We start from the raw sequence: 25544 nt of genomic DNA on the forward strand, positions 1-25544 counted from the left end.
CCATCTTCCCCACTAAAAAGGCTTTGTTCACCAAATAAATCAGGGCTTGATGGTCCACATGGAAAACAAATTTGTTTCCCAAGAGGCAGTGTTGGAGCTTGTTTACAACATAAATCAATGAGAGAGCTTCCTGCTCTATCGTGTTGTAGTTCCTTTCTCGCCTTGTGAGGGCTTTGCTAGCATTATGAATGGGTTGCATATACCCCTCTTACTTCTCCTCCATCAGTGCATTGACCACTGCTTTGTGTGAAGCATCTACATACACACATGGAATATTTCATTCCAGTCTGGGGTGCAGTTGACACTATTCTCTTTAGCCATTGAAATGCTTTTTGACACTATTCTCTTTAGCCATTGAAATGCTTTTTGACACTCCGGATTCCATTCATACTTTGCATCTTTCTTGGTAAGTACATACAATGGGTTAGCCACATCTGCTAAATATTTTAAAAATCTAGCATGCCACTTAACCTTACCAAGAAACCTCTCTAGTTGCTTAATATTCTGAGGAGCACAAATTCTAAATATGGCCTCCGCTTAGTAGGATCTACGGCCAATCCTTGGGCTAACACTATGTGTCCTAACAATGTTCCTGATCTTACTGCAAATGCTCGCTTGGCTAGATTTAGCTTAAGCCTTGTGTCTCTGCATCTCTACAGACACAGCCTCAAATGATAGATGTTCTTTGCCTTATCACCGGACACATGGAAGTCATCTACAAAAGCTTTCATGAAGTCTGTCAGGTAATCATAGAAAATCTCTTGCACCATTATGTAAAAAGTATTTGGTGCATTTTTCAAGCCAAACATCATGACAGTCGCACAAAGACACCCCATTCAGTGATGAAGGCTATTTTCTCCCTGTCTTTGGCGCCATGTTTACCTGGTTGTACCCAAAACATCCATCCAGATATGAGTACATTTCCTGCCCATCTACCTCATTCAACAAAGAGCCTGTAAACGGAAGTGGAAAGGGATCCAAGATAGTTGCGGCATTTAGCTTGTGGTAATCCACACAAATTCTAATCTTCATGTTCTTTTTGGGCACTACCACAATGGGGATATCCAAGTAGCTTTCTCTATTGGCACAATGAAACCTACTTTTAATAGTCTATCAATTTCTTTGATTTGTTTGTCATAGTTAGGGTTCATTCTGTACCTCTACTTTCTGATTGGTATTTGATTGGTATGGCTCCTTCTCTTAAATTGAGCATGTTAGGTATGTTGTTACTTGGAAATAATGCATTAAAGGAGATATTTGTGGCTCCGAGATTGGCCACTCAAGCAGGTCTGAAATGAATCAAACACGTGTGTTTTGCCCCAGTTGCAAAAATGAAAATTTTCTCATCATGTGGAAGGTGGTCAGACTGAGCGTTATGTCGCCACTAAGCCGCTGGGCATAACAGAGGACAATTACCCCTCTCGTTTCCAAGTATTCCATAGTTCCTTCGCTCACGTCTATGTTTATTTGGCTTAGTTCTTCCCATGGCTCCTCCTTTGAGATATATTTGAAGGAATCTTATCTTCTTGCAACAATTGAGTGCTAGTCGCTCGATTGGACCAAAGGTTGGGTGTGCTTGAGGAAGCATGGTTTGATGCATTATAGGTCGGTTGTAAACAATTGAGTGCTAGTCGCTCGATTGGAGCAAAGGTTGGGTGGGCTTGAGGAAGCATGGTTTGATGCATTATTGGTCGGTTGTTTTGCGGTTTCCACATGGGCCAAAGGGTTTTCTCTCTGGAGATTGTTCTTTAGCACTCTCACTAATGAGTTGATAAGTGGTTGGTGGTTGGTTGAAACGAGCATGTTAGGTATGTTGTTACTTGGAAATATGCATTAAAGGAGATATTTGTGGCTCTGAGATTGGCCACTCAAGCAGGTCTTAAATAAATCAAACACGTGTGTTTTGCCCCGGTTGCAAAAATGAAAATTTTACACAATTCCATTTTCTCATATGTAACATCCATGCTATAAAGACCTAAGAAGATTTGTCATTGTGTGAGTTGTTCGTTTCCATTTATCAAGGTTATGATTTGTTTTAAGTCACCTCTTCTTGGAATAATGCTCTTATGCCATTAATGATCCAATGTGTTTCACCCGAGGCCGCCCTGGAGAGTGCTAAGTGCACTAGAAAGACAATATTTACATTTTAGATTATTATCAATCTTGTAGAAATATCCTTACCACTTGAAACTTGAACTTTCATATATTGTACTAATCATAACATATTCTTTAAAACAAATTGGTTGCTTTAAGGATCTAATGCGTTTCACTCCATGCTCTAGAGTCCATTGAGAATTTTCTTGAGGACTTCAAGCTATAGTTGGGTGTGAAAATTATAGTTGACACATTGGAGAGTGCTTAGTGCACTAGAAAGACAATATTTACATTTTTAGATTATTATCAATCTTGTACAAATGTCCTTACCACTTGAAACTTGAACTTTGATAGATTGGACTAATCAGAACATATTATTTAAAACAAATTGGTTGTTTTTCCCTCCCCTTTGTATTATCTAAAAAATCAACCATATCGGTAGTTTTTGCTACCCAAATTTTTATTTAGTCAAATAATCAAGTCTTTTTCAAACACTCCAGGATCCCACTTATTATTTGTCACATGTGTCCTCCCACAAAGTGCTAAGGTTTGGAATTGTCCCATGCATTGTACAAGCTTTCACACTTTTAAAAACTGCTACAAAGTAGTGTAAATTCTATCTTTGAAGCTAAAAAACATCTAACATATGAAGCATCCTTTAACTACGTGCTTGTCAAGATGATAAAACTATCATTTGAAGTGTGAACATTGTAAAAAATTAACCATGTAGAATTGTTATGAGGAATTAATTCATGGTATATATATTTCCATGTTTTTTATTATTATGGATTGGAGTTAATCCATGGAATATATATTTCCACGTTCCCACTTTTATGAGTTCTCCTAGATAGATTTAGATTGGGACGCCTTTGGGTACCCTTGTATGTGTTGTGTGTGTACATTAAAGAAATTACCCTTTCATATATATCTTTTTTATTACTATTATAATTATCTTTATTCAAATTAAAATAATATAAAATATCAAAAGTAAAAATAAATATACATTAATATCATATAATAATAAAATATGCATATAAAATAAAAAAAGCTAATTGATAGAGAAAGTAAACTTTTGTTAAAATAGACCTCTCCAAAGTAGTCTATTTTTACATACAACCGAATTTAGCAAAACGGCCCATAGCGGTCGGTTGTAGATCGACAATATTCTCGTAAATTTAAGTATGAAATTGATTATATTATGGCAAAATACTAGAGTTACAACCGTCGCTGCAAGTTGCAAGCTTGTACCTACATACAAGGAGCCGGGCAAACATCTACAAAGAGTATCAGTTTCTTTTACTATTTTTCTTGTATAGTTTAATTATTTCATATGAGAGAGAGAGAGAGAGAGAGAGAGAGAGAGAGAGAGAGAGAGAGAGAGAGAGAGACTCTACCAAATGTGATTTGTAAGAATTACACGTTCCTTGGATGAATCTCCCCTTTCTTTCTATGTTTTCTTTTCTTCTCCGACGAGATGAGATATCATCTCCAAAGAGATTGATTGTACCAAATTACTTCATATCTTAATAAATCATTGAAATACTCATGTATGAATTGGACCCAATATGGTGTTTATGTCTCTATACTTTAATTTCTTGCAAATTATTATTTGAAGTGAAAATTTGATTATTTTGATTTCAATTTGTTCCATTGCGCAACAAGAATTTACACAAAGGAGGGCATACTTTCTTGTGGAAAATCAACATTGGAAATACATATTGCATGAGTGGGGACTTTAAGGTTTTTATGTCCTCCAAGAGTTGGCCTTCTAAAACTATCGGCATTGTCACATAGAAATGACAGACATTTAGCATTTAATGAATTCCACTTAGCATTTAAATTTATGGAATGCATTAATAGGACACTGGTGGTAATGCACAACAGATTAAGAAGAATGTGTTTCTTGAGGGGGAGGGGGTGGGTGATGTCTATGTGTGGCATTTTAAGAGAAAACAAAAATGGAGAGTGTGGGCGAAGGAAAGTTGGCATGAGTGTAAAAGGCACATTATTTGTGTGTAAGATTAGGGAAATTCACATGTGAATAAAAGTACAACCACATCAATGTGTGAAGTGACCATCTCTTATGCAACAACTTTCTATTCACGAAGAAATATCCTAAGTATTACACATGTGAATAAAAGTACCACCACATCAATGTGTGAAGTGACCATCTCTTATGCAACAACTTTCTATTCACGAAGAAATATCCTAAGTATTACACATGTGAATAAAAGTACCACCACATCAATGTGTGAAGTGACCATCTCTTATGCAACTACTTTCTATTCACGAGGAAATATCCTAAGTATTATTTTATGGAAGATATCTAACAAACAATGGTTAAAAAGTATCCGCCTCACTGTAATTGTGGTGTCATGCACAACAGGGGGGTCAAAAAACCATTGTGGGTGTGCACCCAAGTGTAACAAAGTTCAACCCATAAAGTAAATCATTCTTCAAGGCATACTTCTTATGAAACTCTTTCAATCATAGTTGTGTTCGTGGGTTTGGGTGAGTCCCATGGTTGTTTGCAATCCTTGCCTTGCCTCTTTTGACCAGAGATGATCTACTGTGGGGTCTTTAGGTTGTTCCTTAGCATTAAAGGTGCCAAGAGTGGAAGAAGTGGAGGTAAAGGTGTCATGATGTGTCCAATTGATGTATCTAGTGAGTTCCTGATGAATTCCTCGTGATGTGTGTCTCCTCTTTTCTTTTGATGCAAACTAATGTGTAAAGAAAGTCCTTACTCAGTGGAAAATCCTTTCCTCTAAAAGCGTTAAGGTATTTATCACTAAAACCCTCAAATTTTATTCAGTTTCAAACCTTCAAATGTAAAATTGAAAGTATATTTTCAATTTTATAAGGTCGAGGTTTTTTTTGTCACATGGTGAGAACACTTTTTCCTTTTGCGGTGGTTTAACGAGATATGTGCCCACATTCTTTTGCTGATTATTTAACAACCACCAAATGTTTATTATGCGAGCCAACTTTTAAGTTATTTTTTCGCGGGTCGGGCGAAGAGAGGGAAAGAGAAAAAACGAAAGAAAAAAGCCTGTAAAGCTATAGCGCGCGCTTTACGAAACAACAACAGATTATACAAGCAAATGCTTCTTGTTCATCGCCATCGTCATCGCCAGAGAGCTCCATCGCCATAGCCAGGAGACTCTCTCTCTCTCTCTCTCTCTCTCTCTCTGTGTGTGTGTGTGTGTGTGTGTGTGTGTGTGCCATGACACAGGTTTTCCTGCATGTCTACGATGTCACCAACAGTGCCTCTGCCAAAACCAATACCGCCATTGTGCAGTTGAACAAGCTCCTGCGCGATGGCATTGGACTTGGCGGCATTTTCCACAGCGCTGTCGAGGTCTCTCTCTCTCTCTCTCTCAAAAATAAAAATACAAAATCGTTTTCGTAATGCTAGTTAACCTTAGCCACGGTGTTATTGCCGTCCTAGTTGCTCCATTACTTGTATCAGAGCTATGGTGTTTTTTCCTCAATATTTTTATCAGAGCTATGATGTTTTAACTCCACCTAGCGGTTTGCAGTTTTTTCCATTTTTATCAGAAAGAACCCTAGCTATGGCCGTGATGTTTACACCCCAAGTAGGATTTTAACCAGGAATAACCCAGCCATGTCTGTGGTGTTGTTGCATCAACTAGCATTTGTATCAGCATGGCCCTAGCCATGGACATGGCCCCTACTAGCATTTGTAGTAGGAAAACCTGTGTTTTTCACATCAGGAAAGAATGGTGTACTCATGCCGATGGCAGGGCTAAAAAAAATCTTAGGTCGCAGCAGATGAAAGTCTTAATAAGAGAAGAACTGCCTCAAACCAGGCATTGCTGACTCCTAATCCGGATCTGGGCCACGCCCATGGTCTAGAATGCATTTCAAACACCAACAACATTCTGATTGCAAATCTGTGTACTCTAAATTAATTTTTTCTGGTAGCATCACCCATTGACATGCTAGCCTTAGAAACACTTCGGACACAAAAGATTCATCTCATGGACAGGTGTCACAGGATGATTTGACCCTCTGATTGGGGGATGTCCACAACTTTCCACTCTGCAACACAAATTCCGAGTGCTGGTGTGTTCAGATTTATTTTGGAGGAGATTTGCTTTTGATCTGACAGTGGAGATCATTAATCATTCATACTGATACCATGATGATTGCGTGCTTCATTTCTCACTATGGGGACTCTCAGTTTTATGACATTCAAGCTTTTGAAGATGCATTTCTCTTTTTTTTTGGGGGGGGGGGGAGAGGGGGACTCAATCCACTCAAGTCTTCTTAGAAAATTGCATACTATGAAGTTTGTGCCATCTCCATTGTTGGTTTAGTGTTCTTGTCACGCTCAACCTAGTATATAAAGACCTATACACACGCACACGTACTTATATATATAAACACATCTACATACAGTGATTGATATGTGCGTACATGTGTGTACATTGTATGTATATATATGTATATGTGCACGTAGATCTATACACACGCATGTGTATACATATGAATGTGCGTGTGTGTATGTGTAACTAGTAACTCAGAATAGCCATCTGGAAATGTGGAGCTGGTGACAGGGATATGGACATGATAGCAGGTACAAGAGGTATCACCAGCAGAGGATTATGAGTACTAAATTAATCAAAGATAACGAGAACAGAAAGAAAGGCAAGAGTTGTAGTGTTCCATGCAGCTCAACAAGGCCTGTAATTGCAGCAGAGGCCTCAGTGGGCTCACCTGAGGCAGGGACATCTTAGGGAAGCATCTAGGGAGACAAGAAGCAGGAGCACACGTGCCAGCAGTAACCACAGAAGTAAGAGGGCCAGCCGTTCACAGTGAACCAGAGCAATACCCTGTATGCCTAGTTAAGGTGGTTATAGAGAACCGCTTTTTAAAAAAGCCACGTGTCATAGGCTAAAGTACCACTTGCTGACTTGTAAGGCTTATTGAAATGAAGACAAGAGGGATAATATTCGGTGAGAATAACTTATTGACCCCTAGGTGAGGTTCATTAGTCAGAAAAATATGCATCTTGTGTTGCAAGATACTTTCCAGCTAACAAGGACTAAGAATCTCACCTTCAAAAAAAAAGATACTTTCCAGTCTAAGAATCTCACCTTCGAAGATACTTTCCAGCTAAGCTAACAAGGACTAAGAATCATGTTTGTATGTGAGGAGACATTTCCGCCCCTGATAGGGGCACTGTAGACCTATGAGGCGTCACAAACTTGAAAGGGCATCCTGGGAGAGATTTATCTTTTCCTTGCATGGTAAGGACTGTTGGTTAGAGAATGACTTCCATAGGAAGCTAGATTCACCCTTCTTTTCTAAGAGTAATCGCAAGAGTGGTGCAGGTTGCATCTATGCCCACTTGGACCGCTATTATGTTGATGATTGAGCACTTGATAGAGGTGGCACTATCTTCATTGCTCTAGGCACCTCAAAGTCGGACTATTGCCCTGTAGTTTTGTGCATCAAAGATCTGGAGAGCCAGAACTCTCCTCCCCCCCAAGTACGCATATAAGAGTCTCTTTACTCAAATGCAGAGTAATCAGGGCAGGTGATGGATGTTTGGAGAGCTAGTGATGCTCCTGACCCTAGGCCAAGAGTTGCTCTTCCCTTAGGGAGTGTCAGTGATCTTTTATCACAATGTGGTCCTAGACAGGAGGCAAGAGATCTTTGATACAAAGAGAGCCATCCAGCATAGAATGTGCTTTGTAGAGGGATCTTGAGAAACACCCTGATGCCTAGTGGATCTCACATGCATTATGCACCGTTATATGTACGTAAATATATTGTTCCTCTTTCCTCTTGTGGATAAGCAAGCATCATGTATGTATGCTTACATGCTATGGTGCTCCTTGTTTGCAGGTTTATGACCATGAAGAGTGGTCATTTGGATACTGTGAGACAGGCAGTGGTGTTTTCAGTTGTCCTTCAAAGACAAACCCTATGTACTCTTACCGTGAGAGTATCTCTCTTGGAAGGACGACTCTTCCTCGAATCAAAGTTACTCAAATTTTGTGTGAACTTGGTAGAGAATGGCCAGGCTGCTCCTACGATCTTCTTTCGAGGAACTGTAATCACTTTTGTGATGCACTTTGTGAACGGCTTGGTGTACAAAAAATTCCTGGTATGCTGTAGTGTTCTGACCTATACATGGCTCTTTATAAGATGTTTTTTTGGCAGTGTTGTGAGTTTGAAGAGTTTGTCAAAGTAGTGTGTATGCGTTGATATATGTGAATTTTGATGGCATCATGTAGCAGAAATAGGAGTCATAGATTGGCAGGCATCCTAAGTGATTTAAGATCTTTTACTAAAGGAACACTAAGTGCCCATAGTTAGTTGTATGAGATCCTTTTCATGCTTAACAATTTACAAGTTGGCTACTCCTCTTAGCCCCTTCTTCAGCACTTTGAAATGTCTCTTAAGATCCCTATTATAGCCCATTCTTTTGTGCAACCCCAGGCACATGTGAATGCTCATTCCCAACACCTTATTAACCCATTGTGACCATGTCTTCACTGCTTGAAACCTTGCCAATATCTATCGTTAAAATTTCCTATACCTCTGTCCAGTTCAGTGTTGCCACCCTTGCTTCACCTTATATTGAATTTTTAAAAATTCTGGTGGGGTGGTTTGACGGCATAGGTTACTTTCTATTATATGAAAGACCAGTTTGAAATGTCTCTTAAGATCCCTATTATAGCCCATTCTTTTGTGCAACCCCAGGCACATGTGAATGCTCATTCCTGACACCTTATTAACCCATTGTGACCATGTCTTCACTGCTGGAAACCTTGCCAATATCTATTGTTAAAATTTCCCATACCTCTGTCCGGTTCAGTGTTGCCACCCTTGCTTCACCTTATATTGAATTTTTAAAAATTCTGGTGGGGTGGTTTGAGGGCATAGGTTACTTTCTATTATATGAAAGACCAGTTTGCCACTATAAGGACATGGGGCCTTTCTTGCATGCACAAACACTTATCTCACTCTTCTGGCTAATAAAGTTGTGCATTACTGATATAATTCTGGCTTGAAAAACAGACGCTAATGGGCTATAGGTAGAAGATCTTGATGGTTGAACTTATCCTGCTCCTCTTCTTTCTCACTCTTTTTTTCCCATCTCTTCTTCAGAGCTGCCCTTTTGATCTGACTTTTGGTCTTCTTCCTCAGAGGAGCTACATGATGGATAATCTCAATTGTAATTTTCAGAGTCTCCAGACTCTGGAATCTGTATATAGGGGGAACTGCAAGGAGGGCTTGTGCTTGGGTAAGGCTAATGCAAGAGAACTAGGAACTCCTTCGCTCTCTCTAAGACTAGAGAAAGGTTCTCATCTTCGTCTCAAACTTTCTGAGAATGGTCTTTAGAGCAATTATAATTGTGCATCTATATAAAACATGCATGGCTGAGGGAACAAAGTTGCTAAGAGTGATCTTACCAGCGATGAAGAGCCATCTAGTCTTCCTCTATAAAATTCTTGAAAATTCTTCCGAGGAGGTCATTTCAATCTTTGGTGAGCAGCTTCATGCTAGCAATGGTATGTGACTGAGTCCTCTTTTTCGAACCACATACATGGTCTTTAGGACCAAGGGAATAAGAGGAGTCTTGAAAAGCTGCAGATTAAGCTGCCTGAACAGCAACAACTAAAAACAGACATGTGAGGCTTAGTCCTCAGCAGAGTTTGTGGAGGTCTGAGGACTACATAAGGTATATAAGTTTTTCTTGCTATGTTCACAGCCCAAGATCTCTGAGAGAACAAGCAGCCCAAGATCTCTGGGGCTTGGTTCTCAGCAGAGGTTGGAGAGGACCATATAAGGTTTTCTTGCTATGTTCACAGACCAAGATCTGAGAGAACAAGCAGGTCAAAGATCTAGCATGATGTCTTGTAAGTTTATAATCTTTTTTCAGGTCAGTAATATACAATAGGCAGACAGGGAGGACCAGGAGCACATTTGGCAGGAGTCTTGATACCGATCCTCTTGTATGCAGATGATATTATTCTTATTTCTGATTCACCAGAGGGGCTGCAGAGGCATTTGGATGCATTACAGGCCTTTTGCGAGGATCGGGACCTCACTGTGAACCTTGGAAAGACCAAGGTCATGATCTTGAACGCCTCCTCACAGTGGATAAGTAGATCTGCAGTACAGTTTACATACAGTGGAGAGCCTGTGGAGTATGTTACCTCATTTGTATTGGGGTCACTTTTGCTGGACCGCAGTTCTCGATGCGGAAGGCGGCCGAAGCTAGATTGATGAGGGGATATGCAGCCCTTGGCTCGCTAGAGAGGCAATGCTCACAGATACAGTTTTAGGAGCCGAGGACGAAGCTTTGGCTATTTGATACTCTAGTTACACCTGCACTACTGTATGGTGCCCCCATTTGAGGTCCTAGCTTATACCACAGGAGGAGACAGAGGAGAGAGCCAACCGAGACAGATACAGAGGAGGTATATGATGGGTGGAAGCCGATGGAGAGGCCCCTAGTGGCGATGATCTCACACATGATTAGGAGTAAGCCGTCAATGCCTCATGAGATTGTGCGGGCAGAGATGGGGGCTGCACAGATAGTGACAGAAGCTCTATTCCAGACAGTGACATACTGGCATAGGCTATGGGAGCTTCCACTTGATAGATACCCCCGGCTAGCCCTGGAGTCCTCGAGACAGTTGACACTTGAGGGAGATACAGAGTGCTGGTATGCACAAGCAGACACTTGGTTTGGTATGCACGGTATGCAGATGGAGGCACTTCCCCCGGCTAGCCCTGGAGTCCTCGAGATGAGGGAGATACAGAGTGCTGGTATGCACAAGCAGACACTTGGTTTGGTATGCACGGTATGCAGATGGAGGCACTCCCCCCATTCCAGTACAGCATAGAGGCTCCATCATTTGCTCTCAGCCCCATAGAGCGGAACAGGGTTATCAAGGACATTGTCAGACTGGATACTTAGAGGACATGGAGTTCACCTAGTCGTCCACTGGGGATGAAGATGGCCTTCTATAGAGATCACCTCCTATGCTTGACAGAGGACGGGTTCATCATCCACATGGACACACACCTATCCTTTGGGGTGAGATGTGTGATCGGCCAGATCCGCACCTCGTCCCACAACTGAGATGGAGACTGCCAGATATCGGCCTAGGGCGGCCGCACCAAAGGACAGGATATGCTAGCTCTGTCACATAGAGCTCGAGACAGAGGATCATTACATATGTCAATGCCTTGTATACTACGAGATTCGGGGGAGGGTCCACTGCCTCTTCCGAGTTGGGTTCGGACCACTTTCCAAGATCATGGACTTCCCGGATCAGAGATGCCTGGGACTTTTTCTTCTAGAGCTCCGTAGACACAGGAGTCCTTAGTGAGTTCTAGATCAACTGTACTTGCTCGAGGACCAATACAGAGAGCTCTCATCGACTTCCTCCATACCAGCACTTCGAGGGATGATGCACCCATCATACCCAGACCACAGGCTAGTGCAGAAGCTCAGTCGAGAGGTGTGACACTCGACACAGCCACTGAGTTATGCAGAGCTTGACGCCCCAGACTCCATGGCCCTCGCCCATGGCCATGCCACCTCAGGAGGATCCGGGCCATCATCTCCCATCATTGCAGGACCTTGCGCCAGCTCAGTTTTACCACCTTGAGCACCATGTCACAGCAGCCCATGAGGGATGTATTAGGGTGATATGAGAGCTCTCTGCTCATGTACGTAGTTCAGTTCTAGATTTTTGTTATCTTTCTTTATTACTATTTTGTACCCAGGATGATGTACCTCATGGATATGATGTAACCTTTTGGTCTCATAGGTCATTTTGGCCTTTTGAAGACGTTAATACAACTTTCTTTCTTTCTTCTCTCTCTCTCTCTCTCTCTCTCTCTTTTGATCATGTATATGAGGAACACTTATCCCGTCGAATCCCCACCCTAGATCTATTACTACCTCTCTCTGACATCATAGCCCAACTCTCCTCTATCATCCATGACTTTGCCCATGCCAGCTTCCCCCACACTACACACCATGGCCAGCCTACAAATGGGTTCCAAACCTCAGAATGGGGGTTATGATGATGAGTGCGGGACTACCAGATTGGGCATCTTATGTGAGAGGGAACTCAGACAGATCACAATACACGAGATGCAATGTAACTTTCGCTGACTCACCCAGCGCAAGAGGAGGGCTTTCCTTGTGACGAGAACATGAATTTTATTAGCTTTTCTTGAGTGAAGGCAATTCGGAGGCTTGGCACATTTTGGATGAGAAGAAAACTCCCACTCCCATCACAGACCTTGTCATATGGGATGCATATGCGAGGCAGCCTGCACCGCTTGCGCCTCAGATGTGCGCCACCCTGCCTAGCTACCCATCCGTACAGATTTGCACCGCTAGTAGTATCTACGAATGCTGTTCGTCGTCCAAGTGTACCTGCACACTGTAAAATTTGAGGTATTTGAAAATTTTTAAAAATTTCAATCCATACATGGGCATTGATTTCATCAGATTTGGTGCGAAAATGCACTAGAAATTTGGAGATTTTATAGGAATTGGCACTATTTGCAGGCACTTTGGATGTTACAGGTACATTTATGTAACGCGCGGAAGCTTTGGGTAGTCTTCTTTCAGCCCTAAACACTCTTGAAGATCTTCTAATGCAAAAACGCACCATGATGCAAAAACGCAGGTAGAGAGAGAGTAGAGAGAGAGAGTGAGGAGTGCTGGAATTTCAGTATATACTATGTACAAAAAAGGTACAGATCTTTACAGCCATGGGCTGCCTTCATAAAAAGGTTCCTAACCCTAAAATCTGTCCCCTATGGGACCTCTAAGTGACCCACACCCCTAGTGGGTGGAATGCCTAAAACAAAGAGCAAGGGGGGCTATTTATAGCCCCTTGGACAAAATAGGGAACTGGCCGACTGCTGGTCGGCCAGTTAATAAATCATTAATATCCAATAAATGCAGCCAGACTGGATCTCTTGATGCGCCTGCTGCCAGCACCTTCTGCCCTGCAGCCGACAGCCTTTTGGTACTGCTGATGTCAGCCTCCTTGCAGCCGACAGCCCTTTTGATCCATGTTTTGCTACAAGTCCTGCTCCAAGTCCATCTTCTACTGGTTCATAGTCTTTATCTGCTTGCCCCTTCTGGATTTAGTCTTGAGAAAGTCCATGGCATTGCTGATGCACATGACATCCCCCTCTGCTAAACTTGATGACGGGAATCCAACCTGCTCTTGGATGACTGTCATCATCCCAGTCCTGTCCCGAAGTCCCTCTGTCATCTTCCATCCCTGGCAAACCTTTTTCTCTGAAAATCCAATCTGTTCTCCAAACCACTCTGTCTCTGATAAAGATCTATGCATCTGGTCTTCCTCTAGTCCACAATCCATTCCTGCCCTGGCTCTGAACACTGTCTTGGTCTTCGTTCCTGGAACTGAGTCTGGCACTCTCACATCACCCTTGGAGGATCAACCTCCCTTGGGACCGTTCCCTTAGAACCCATCTGGCTCACGGAACTGCCATCCCCATCTGGCACTGTGGAACACCACCGACAAACCTCCTGGGAGTTCTTCCCGCTTCTGTGCTCCTCGCCTTGGGCTTCGAATCCGTGTACTTTCCTGTACCTTGGACCTGTACACTATCATCTGGGACTGAATCAGTGTTTAGCTTTGCTGAGCCTGATGCTCTGATACCAATGTAACGCGCGGAAGCTCTGGGTAGTCTTCTTTCAGCCCTAAACACTCTTGAAGACCTTCTGATGCAAAAACGCACCATGATGCAAAAACGCAAGTAGAGAGAGAGTAGAGAGAGAGAGTGAGGAGTGTTGGAATTTCAGTATATACTATGTACAAAAAAGGTACAGATCTTTACAGCCATGGGCTGCCTTCATAAAAAGGTTCCTAACCCTAAAATCTGTCCCCTATGGGACCTCTAAGTGACCCACACTCCTAGTGGGTGGAATGCCTAAAACAAAGAGCAAGGGGGGCTATTTATAGCCCCTTGGACAAAATAGGAAACTGGCCGACTGCTGGTCGGCCAGTTAATAAATCATTAATATCCAATAAATGCAGCCAGACTGGATCTCTTGATGCGCCTGCTGCCAGCACCTTCTGCCCTGCAGCCGACAGCCTTTTGGTACTGCTGATGTCAGCCTCCTTGCAGCCGACAGCCCTTCTGATCCATGTTTTGCTACAAGTCCCGCTCCAAGTCCATCTTCCCCCTTCTGGATTTAGTCTTGAGAAAGTCCATGGCATTGCTGATGCACATGACAATTTACTTGGCATTGGGACATTTCCCCCAATTTTTGGGGCATTTGGTATAGGTGATAATTGCTTTAGCAGATTTACAGGTGCAGATCCGGTTCAGATTTGGTCTAATTGGCTGCCTAAAAATTGAGGCTTTTCTACATTGAGTCCATTTTTTCAGCATTCGACCAATCTATCTTTGATTTTGCTAGAATTTGAGCACTTGCAGCTCTTACAGGTGTCAGTTGATCGTGTTTTTCATGGCACATGTATACTTTTGTGGTTTGCTGCAATATATGTATGCCATTGTGGACACTTTGACATGTTTGCATCATCGTGTAGTACACTTGCAGAGTTGGGACATGCATATGTATTTCTTGTGGTGAAGGAGTTTCCTTTCAGTCCATTGATTATCTTGCTATTTATTGCCTGCATTCTTACGGTTTTGCCGGGCATTGTCTACTTGTGGTGATTTGTGATAGATTTGTTGTGTTATCATGGCCAACAATAATAATGATCTCTTTAAAATGCTATCTCAAGAGGACAAGCTCAATGGAGATAACTACCCTATGTGGGCTTATATGATGCGTCATGTATTGGTTGCCAAGAATGTATGGCTATATGTGGATGACACTGAGGAGCGTCCTCTTGCACTTGCTCTAGGGGAAGGTGAAGTGATTCCCGCCCACCCTCCTGCAGGTCTACCTCCTTGTCCTCCTACTTAGCAGGAGCGTACTTGGGATACTCAGGTGCATGCGTTAATTGCTCTCTCGTGCCGCAGGCATATCATTTCACACATTCGTTCTTGCACCACTGCAAAGGGTGCTTGGGATACCTTGGCGGCGTTGTATTCAGGTCGCAATGAGGCTCGTGTAGCTTACCTTCGGGGCAAGCTTGTTGAGACTGACCGCATGCTTGAAGATGACTATCGATCAATAGCTTACGCATGTGAAAGACCTACGAGAGCAGCTCATTAACATTGATGAGGTCTTGACAGATGGCTATCTTGTTCAGACAGTTTTGCGTAATTTGCTCGACTCTTATCAGACATTTGGCACCACTCTACGGGTTTTGGTTGGCAATGCACCTAATGTGGTCACTTTTGGCAACCTTGTGACTCTCTTGCTTAGTGAAGAGCAATCTCGTTCTAACAGGAATAACACGATGTCTGCTGAGTCAGCAATGGCTGCTCCCTTTCGTGGGAATCGATCTGGGCCTAAACCTAGTCCATCGGATCCTCCCAAGAGAGAGGACAAGCTTGAAAAGAAAAAGCGTTGTAATCATTGCAAGAAAATAGGGCACACCATAGAGGAATGCAGGAAGTGTATTGAGAGTGAAAAAAAGAAGCTGGCCTCTTCTTCCACAGGTGCAGATCACGCCAATTTGGCTACACATGTATTAGCCTTGACCCTTACATCTTCATCACTTGTAGAGATGTCTTCTGATGCCGTTGCTTTTGATGACTATGCCCTATAGTCAATACTTCTTGGTATGCATTGTCTGGCAGATGCATTTCAGGGGGGGATTTTACTTGCCCACATGCAGTTGGTGATGCCTCATGGTCACTTATGCTTGTTGACTCTTATTCTTGTCTATGCTAGACGCTTTCTCTTATGTGATGTCTATTGGAGATGCCTTTTATGCTGTTTACCCTTGCAGTGGGATTGTTTCTACAGTGTTGACATTGCCACTTTCTCACATGTGATGTTTACTGGGAGTGCCTTGTACACACCTGGCCAGTGTTGGCTTGCTTTGACATGTCACATGTATATTATTCATTGTGGGATTATGCATCTTTACACTTGCTATACATGCCACTGATCATGGCATCGCGGAGAGTTTACCCATCCTCTCATAGCATTGGCTGATGCCCGCCTCGAGTCCCCACTTTTTCTCCCGATTTTCAGCTTTTCCCATTGTTGAATTTTTTCTTTTATCAGCCCTACCATTGCTGATTTTTTCCTCATCGGATCCTCCATTGATGAATTTCTCTCTTGTAGCTTACATCGCATGTCTCACAGGTATGACTTCTGGATCTTGTTGCCTTTACACATGCGTATATCTGCAACCACTTCTTATGCTTATCTCACAGGTGCAGTTACATAGCTATGCTTTGCTCTCTTGTTGTCATTGATATGGATTACATGCAGTTGAGCTTGGCATTTGGATGCTTGCCTTCAGGGGGGGGGGGGGGGGGGGGGGGGGGGGGGGGGTATTATGCGATGCCTCTTGATTTGATGCAATTGATGTCCACATGATCTTTGACATGCATTTTAGGTGATGCGTTCATGTACTACTGTGCTCTAGCATTAGCACTGTGACATTGGGGGTTCTCCTTTTCCCCGTCATATAGTGCTTGCTTTTCCCATTGGCATTGCAGTTCATCTTTGCCATCGTGATCTCTCTAGATCACTCTTATTGTGGAGCATAGTGCAGGGCAACATTCACAGCTTTATCACCCTGTTGCTACCCGTTCACACCGTTCACTTGAGGGGGGTTTGTTGGTCATGTCCACTCTCGGCTAGTTCAGGTGTGAATCCAGCTTACTCACGGGCACTTTTTCCGTGTGACTGGACATAGGTTTTTTTTCTGTGTGAACACACTTATGTGTGTTGGGCACTTAGCCCTAGGCTTTTTAGTACTCACTTGTACTTTCATTTCATATCATTATTGAGTACATCTTTTCCAGCACTCACGTTTTCTCTGTGCTTGAGGTTGTGTGTGTGTGTGTGTGTGTGTGTGTGTGTGTGCAAGCTAGCTGCCCTCCTACCCAACAATAATATGGCCAAGATCTATGGGATGATGCTTGAGGACATAATCAGCTTTGTGATAGAGTATGTAGGTCACAAGGCTGTTGGTCAGGCAGGTTTTATGAAACATTTCTTCACATTGGACCATATATCCACACTTCGGGCTTAATCAACTTTGTGATAGAGTATTTAGGTCACGGGATAGTTGGTGAGGCAGGTTTTATGAAACATTTCTCCAAGTTGGACCATATATCCACACTATGGGCTCTCATAGAGGAAGATGATCACGAATGAAGTATGTGATTGTTGCTTTGTGGATTTCTGTGAAGCTTTTGATTCAGTCTCTCGATCTCGACTCATTGGATGCTTGGAGGAGCTCGAGCTACCACATGATGCAATTTGGGCTGTGATGTCACTATATGTGTAAAGCCTCGAGGCTAAAAGACCTTGCGATTAAGTATAAACAAAAAGGAAAACACACAGACTTAGGCATCTAGCTCATCGCCCAACCATAGAGCCATTCAGACTCACCCCTGCGTGAAAGAGTGCACAGAGCGGAAGCAGAGTGGCACTAGAATGTGCTGAACAGAGAGTGCAAGAGAGAGAGAGATATGGAGCAAACTATGCTGAATATACTGAACCAAAACAGTCCCAAGCAAGAGACAGTGATAGTCTCATAAGTGAGGGAGCAAATAACTACAAGACTCTATGAAAAATGAGAGGCCAGCACCCACTATTTATAGTGGGGAAGGAGCATAGAAACAGGCCGACTGGAGCTGTTGGACATGGCTCCCTAGAAAAATGCCAGAAAGGCTGGGAAAAATCCCAGAAAAATACTAAAAAAGGGGTGGCCAGCCCACAAACAAGGGCCATGCAAAAGGGGACCAAATGGGCACCATACAGAGCAGAAACTGGGGATGAAAGTGCTAACACCCCCTCTCAGCACCAGATGCTGAACAAACTCCGAGAATCCAAAGATGAGGAGCCAAGGAAGCCTGAGAAACCGGCTTGGTGAACAAATCTGCAGCATTCTCCGCGGAAGGACAATACTCCAAACGCAAATCTCCAGCAAGAACCCGTTCACGAACATAGTGATACTGAATCTCAATGTGTTTCGTACGAGCATGAAACACAGGGTTCTTGGCGATGGCGATGCAACTCTGATTGTCACACCAAAGAAGAGTAGATCCGGTAGGAGGACAGCCAAGCTCCTCCAATAATCTCCGCAACCATATCGCCTCACATGCAGCATAGCAAACTGCACGGTACTCCGCCTCGGTAGAGGAAAGCGCCACAGTAGGCTGCTTTTTACTGCTCCAAGAAATGGCTCCAGACCCAAGTGAAAAAACACAACCAGTGGTCGAACGCCGTGTATCTGGATCTCCAGCCCAGTCTGAGTCAGACCATCCAACAAGAGTGCGTCCTTGGCCATAAAAGATGCCAAAATCCAGAGTGCCACGTAAGTACCGAAGAACTCTGAGAGCACACCGCCAATGCTGCTGACGGGGTTTGGATGAGAAGGAACTCAATAAACTGACTGCGAAGCATATGTCCAATCGGGAGTAGGTCAACCATACCAAACAACCGACGAGAACCCGATACTGGCCCTGATCAGTCCCTGGAGAAGCATCAAGTGAAGAAAGCTTCTCACCAATATCCAAAGGAGAAGATACTGGTTTGCACCCAGTCATCTGAAATCTGTCGAGAATCTCCCGAGTGTACTTCTGCTGAGAGAAGAAAATGCCCTTCGAGGTCTGCCAAATCTCAAAGCCAAGAAAATAGTGCAAGAGGCCCAGATCCGTCATCTCAAACTCTGTCTCCAAAGCATCCATAACAGAACGGATCCGCACAGAATAAGAACCTGTAAAGATGAGGTCATCAACATAGACCACAATGATAACAATCAACCCCCTCTCAAGGAGGATATAAAGGTTCGAATCTGCATGAGAGCGGCGCAGGCCGAGCTTCTGAAAGAACTCATCAATCCGCTGGTACCAAGCCCGCGGAGCCTGCTTTAGACCATATAAAGCCTTCTTCAGCCGGTACACATGATCCTGTTTGCCCGGAACAACAAATCCTGGCGGCTGATCAACATAAACCTCCTGTGTAAGCTCTCCATTCAAGAAAGCCGACTTGACGTCCATCTGGAAAACGGGCCATCTATGATGTCCTGCAAGTGCAAGAACGGTACGAATGGTAGTCATTCGGGCCGTTGGAGCGAAAGTCTCATCGAAGTCGACACCGGGGCGCTGAGCATAACCCTTGGCAACCAACCTCGCCTTGTGCTTGTCCAAGCTGCCATCAGCTCGGAACTTTGATTTGAAAATCCAACGCACACCAATCACCTTACGTTGCAGAGGCCGAGGCACCAAAATCCAAGTGCCATTCCGTTCGATAGCATCCAGCTCTGTCTGCATAGCATGACGCCAAGACTCATGTGAAAGAGCCTCGTCTACAGAAGTGGGATCAGAAGGACCATTAATGATTGTAGACATAAGAGCATAATGAACAAACATGTTGCCCTCATGAATTTGTTTCCCTGTAACTCTGGAAGAACGCCGAAGAGAACCAGGCGGAGGAGCAGAAGGAAGCTCACGTAACCCAGAGTCACGAACTGTCTGATAATACCAACCAGGTACAGATCTGCTCGAACTCGCCGGAGGAGGAGCAGGGTCATCATCATCTGACTGAGAATCCTCAGCTGGAGGTGTGACAGTAACAGCGGGAGCAGGAGGATGAGTAGGAGGAGGAGAAGGAGGTGCAGGAAGAAGAAGCTCACCAAGCTCACCACCCCCCTCTGAAGATGTAGGAGTCTCGTCGAACACCACATCACGGCTCACAATAACTTTACCGGCTTGAGGATCATAAAGACGATATGCCTTGGACACAGTGCTGTATCCGAGAAAAGTCATGCGCTGAGACTTCGAGTCCAACTTGGAGCGGTGCTCCTTAGGCACATGAACATACGCGGTACATCCAAATATCCGGAAATGAACAACGGAGGGCTTCTCACCATGGAAAGCCTCATATGGAGTTTTGTCGGGAAGAGCAGCAGTAGGAGACCTATTCTGAATGTAGACAGCAGTGGAAGCCGCCTCAGCCCAGAAACGTCGAGGTAATGAAGAATGCTCAAGCATAGCACGGGCCATCTCCATAATGGTCCTATTCTTCCTCTCGGCAACTCCATTCTGAGATGGAGTATATGCTGTAGTAAGCTGTCTCCGAATGCCATGTGTCTTGCAATATTGCTTAAACTCCTGGGATGTAAACTCACCCCCTCCATCGGTCCTGAGAGCCTTGACCGAGTGACCGGTCTCTTTTTCCACCTCGGCTTTCCAATCACAGAAGTGATGAAAAGTCTCATCCTTGGTCTTCAGAAAGAAAACCCAAGTATATCTGGTAAAATCATCCACCATCACGAGCATGTACAACGCCTTACTCAAAGACGCGGTACTCATAGGACCACACAAGTCTGCATGAATGAGAGCAAGTGATGTCGAAGATCTGTGTGTCGCCTCCTTCGGAAAGGCGGCTCGGTGCTGCTTCCCCTGTAAACAAGAGGAACAAGGAGAAGACGGAGCCTTGATGGTTGGTAATCCATCAACCAACCCATCCTTCGAAGCTCGCTGCAGAAGCTGATAGCTCAAATGGCCAAACCGAGCATGCCAAAGAGCAGAAGAAGCACCAGAAGAAAGCAGAGCGGTCAGTTTGTAGAGGCCACTATCTTGGACTCCCTGAGCCAAGATGCTACCAGTCGCTTTATCACGAATGGTAATCTCATAACGAGAAAAGATCACCTCCGCACCCTGAGCTGTAAGAGCACTCACTGACAAAAGGTTAAAAGCCAAATCTGGAATATACAGAACGTCAGAGAAGTACCTCTTGTCCTCTTCAGAACGGAAGATGGGGATAGTGCCATGACCATGCACTGGCACAGAAGAAGAATCACCCAGAGTGATCTCGCCTGATCTGGCAGTGAAGTCCTCGAACCAATCTCGATGGGGTGTCATATGAGCAGTAGCACCGCTATCAACAATCCAAGACCGTGACTGAGAAGTCACAAGAGCAAGTATACGCCGAGTACCTGCTAAGAGAAGAATTCCATCATCCTTCTTGGGTTGAGACACCGCCGTTGAGGAAGAGTTCTTTGCTGCTTCATCACGCTTCTTCTTGTGACATTGGGGTGACTTGTGACCCTTCTTGCCACAATAGTGACATTCAATGTCTTTATTCTTTGAAGATTTGTTGTCTTTATCCTTATCAGAATCCTTGGAGTTCTTGTCAGAACCCCCTTTACCTTTCTTTTGTTGAGACTTCCCTTTATCTCGTGCTGCCAAAGCTCCATCAGGGCCACCGGAGGTGCCAGTCCGCTCCTCAAAGCGAGACTCTATCTGCATAATGGAGGGGAGAACATCCTCCCAAGTAACTGGAACAGGACGAGGAGAAGAAACCAAAGACTGAAAGTATGCATCAAACCTCTCTGGAAGTTTGGAGAGCAGACGAATAGCCATATCCTCTGTGGAGATGTCCTTGCCACAAACAGCAAGCTCGTCCCGGAGATCTTTCATCTTCGAGATGAAAGCAGATAAAGATGGAAACGCAGAAACTGATAAGTTCATAAGTTGCTTTTCCAATGCCAAAATCCGACCCGGAGACTTAATCTCATAGAGATCTGCAAAAGCCTTCCAAACTTCATGTGCAGCATCAGCTGTACGTACATGAGAGAGAACAGCATCCTGACAGTTCAACATCAGAAAGGAAAAAACACGTCGATCATTCGACTGCCAAATATCAATATGTGCCTGAGTCACACCACCGGAAGCAAGGGTGGGAGGGGTGGCATTGGCTGGTGTAACAAGCCAATCCCAGAGATCCACGCCACGCAAGGCCGATTTCACCTTCACCTTCCATAGGGTGTAGTTGGAACCATCCAACTTGGCAGACTCTGCAAACATATGAAGAGAAGTGGGAGCAGCCATCACAAGAGCTTGGGCTCAATCTCAAGAAATGCACAATCTCTGAAAAAAAGTGTCCTCCACAGGTACCAAGTGTGCCACCAAAGCCTGCAACACCACAAGCCCCCTCTGCAAAGGGAAAGAACCACTGGAGAGGAAAAACGCAGCAATGAAGAAGTGCTGTCCTGTAGAAAACAGGCCGCCTGCAGTCCAATCTCCAAGTGGGCAATGAAACACTGATCTCCAAGAGCCAGACGGCTGAATCGGTGAAGCCAATCTGAAGAGGAACCGACCAGCAGAGTGCTGTCCAGAAAACGCAGCAGCAAAAAGCTATGGATCTGGAAGAAAAACGCAGAGGAGAAGTGCTGAAAACAGGGCTGAACTGGGGCAGCAGAAAGGTTGCTAACCTAGAGCGATGATACCATGAAAGAGTGCACAGAGCGGAAGCAGAGTGGCACTAGAATGTGCTGAACAGAGAGTGCAAGAGAGAGAGAGATATGGAGCAAACTATGCTGAATATACTGAACCAAAACAGTCCCAAGCAAGAGACAGTGATAGTCTCATAAGTGAGGGAGCAAATAACTACAAGACTCTATGAAAAATGAGAGGCCAGCACCCACTATTTATAGTGGGGAAGAGCTGGCCGACTGGAGCATAGAAACAGGCCGACTGGAGCTGTTGGACATGGCTCCCTAGAAAAATGCCAGAAAGGCTGGGAAAAATCCCAGAAAAATACTAAAAAATGGGTGGCCAGCCCACAAACAAGGGCCATGCAAAAGGGGACCAAATGGGCACCATACAGAGCAGAAACTGGGGATGAAAGTGCTAACACTGCGCACAATGGTATAGTAGCATCAGAGGCAACTCTCCACGTGGAAAGTCCCTGGCATTCCATACCACTAGTACACACCCATCGGATGTAAGTATAGAGTAGTCTCAAGGCCTAGAGTCTAGGGCAGAGGAGCTCTCCCTTAGATTGACTCATAAAGTCACTTATATAGGCTTCATAAAAGCTACCTTCACTAAAGATGCCTTGCTCCTAGGCTATGGTTAACCTAACCAGAAGGTCTTAATCTTGGTTAGACTTGGGACATAAGATACTTCTCTCCTTAAGAATCATTGATGTCCTCAACAATGAATCCAAGGAAGTGACTCTTCAGACTATGCAACGACTCTCATGTGGCCTCAACCTCAAACCGTCCTTTCCATTTGATCAAGTACTCTGAATAGATGGTGTGCCGTGATCGTCTAGGATGTTGATCCAGAGCCAACTCGGGTCCCATAGAAATATACCTAGTCATGTCCTGGAGGTTAGGGATTTCCTCCACTGGCACAATCTCATCACCTTCACCCAGACGTTCTTTCAAAAATTGTTGATGTGAAACATAGGGTGAATCTTGATTCTAGGAGGTAGTGCTAATCCGTAAGCCACATCACTAATCTTCTTTGTGAAAAAAAAGGACCACAGCATCGAGAAGATAACTTGTAATGCTTGTCAATCCTCATTGTCTTAAGAGTCCTTTGGGACTTTAAGATACATGCACATGCATATAAGCACATGCCTTGTAAAACTCTTAGGGTCTGTTGCTTCAGAACCCTTGTGGCATTCTACCCTTCACATCTTGAGCTCTCTTTACGCTATCCCTTGCAACGTTCAACATATCTTGCATATCTTGCAAGAAATGCACTGCTGATTGTAACTTGATCCCTCGTAGTCCTATGGCAATGGGTGACTTTGGTTGATAACCGTACATAAGCATAAATGGGCTAACACTAGTAGCCGCATGCTTACTATTGTTATACACTACTCAGGGATCCTACTAAGGGCATCAGTTGCCCCCTTATGGATGTCAAAGTCAAACTCTTGCATGAGGTCAACACATCTGGCCTTTCAACCCTTCAAGTCGGGTTAATCGCAAATATACTTCAACAAGCGGTGATCCATCTAGACAACAAATCGAGATCCATAGAAATAGTGTCTCCAAATTTTCATTGCATGGAGAACAACTAGAAGCTCCTTTTCCTTCGTAGGATACCTCATCTATGTGTTTGAAAGCTTCTTACTCTCAAAGGCTATGGGTCTCTTAGCTTGGAACAAGGCAACATTGTTAGCATTTCATCCTTGTATGCTGTCCATATTTAGCCCATATTTGTTCCCTTTTATGGCCCTTGATTGTGGGCTGGCCACCCTATTTTTTCCCCATTTTTCTCCTTTTTTTTGGCATTTTTCCTAGGTCGGGTCTTCATGTCCAGTCGGCCTTACCTATATATAGGTGGCCTGGCCTCTCCCATTCCATATGTTCATTAGTGTTGTTGTGTGGTTCATGTGTTCACACACTTGCTCCCTTTTGTATCCTTCACTTATGAGACTACTAGGTCTCTTGCTCAGGATTGTATTCGTTGCAGTATATTAAGCCTTTTGGCTTCATCTCTCTCTCTCTCTCTCTCTCTCTCTCTCTCTCTCTCTCTCTCTCTCTCTCTCTCTCTCTCAGAGACGTTAATATATCATTTCATTTCTCTCTCTCTCTCTCTCTCTCTCTCTCTCTCTCTCTCTCTCTCTCTCTCTCTCTCTCTCTCGCTGGTGGTCTTGCCTTGCTCGCTGCTCACGCTACGCACTGGTGGTTCTGTCCTGCTCGCGCTACGCGCTTGTGGTTCTGCCTTGCTCGCGAAAAGCCGTCTGGTCCATGGCGTGACGTCGTGCAAGCTCTCCCTGCTCGCGCTACGCGTTGGTGGTCCTGCCCTCTCTCTGCTCGCGCTACGCGTTGGTGGTCTTGCTCGGCTCGCGAAAGCTGTCTGGTCCATGACGTGACGTCGTGCAAGCTCTCACTGCTCGCGCTACGTGCTGGTGGTCTTGCCTTGCTCGCGTTGCATACCCTGGCTGTGCTGCGCCTGGCGCTGCCCTGTCCATGCTGTGCTACGCCTATCCCCACCCGAACTGCCCTGCTTGCGTCGCACGCCTGGAGTTGTTGTGCTCGCATTGTGCTGGCTTGCTTGCATTGCTAGAAATACTCTCTTTCTCTCTACTGCGATCCCTCTCTCGCTCCTCTCAGAGTAATCTCGAAGAATGGCTCCGAGTCTCCAAGAGAAGCTCGAGGCCCTCGAGACGACAATGAAGGCACTAATCAAGGAAAACAAGAAGACATCCGATTTCAACCTCAATGAGGTGGAGAACAAGTTACACCGGCACATCATGGCCCTCGAAGTACGGGTCACGAAACTTGAACAAGAGAACACGACACTCAAGGAGGAGGTGAGTGCATTGAAAGTGGAACTGGTAGCTGTCAAGAACACCGAGAAGGAAGAAGGGGAGATCAATGGCAACACTCTCACAGCCATCAAAGAAGAGATCTCCAAGGAGATCACAAAAGACATGGAGGGGAAACTCGAAGCCAAGCAATCAGGATGGGTTGAAGTGGTGAAGAAGAACATCCGTAAAGAGGTGAGGGAGGAGACTCAAAGGGAAGAACACCAAATCATTCACACCACCATTG

At 44.3% G+C, this 25544-nt stretch overlaps 1 protein-coding gene across 1 annotated transcript in view; it reads left to right on the plus strand.

The window, feature by feature from the left end:
- The first annotated feature begins 5139 nt into the window (after nucleotides 1-5139).
- The window catches only part of LOC147639415 (deSI-like protein At4g17486), a 48450-nt gene continuing 28045 nt past the window's right edge, over nucleotides 5140-25544 (plus strand). Inside the window, exons 1-2 of the mRNA XM_086783365.1 lie at nucleotides 5140-5452; nucleotides 7969-8230. Of these exons, the coding sequence (XP_086639491.1) occupies nucleotides 5318-5452; nucleotides 7969-8230 (397 nt within the window). The 5' untranslated portion in view covers nucleotides 5140-5317. The remainder of the gene's footprint in view (nucleotides 5453-7968; nucleotides 8231-25544) is intronic.

This window comes from Cibotium barometz, chromosome 4 (genome assembly GCF_041138505.1).
Source record: "Cibotium barometz isolate CiBa-2024 chromosome 4, ASM4113850v1, whole genome shotgun sequence".
NCBI lineage: Eukaryota > Viridiplantae > Streptophyta > Polypodiopsida > Cyatheales > Cibotiaceae > Cibotium > Cibotium barometz.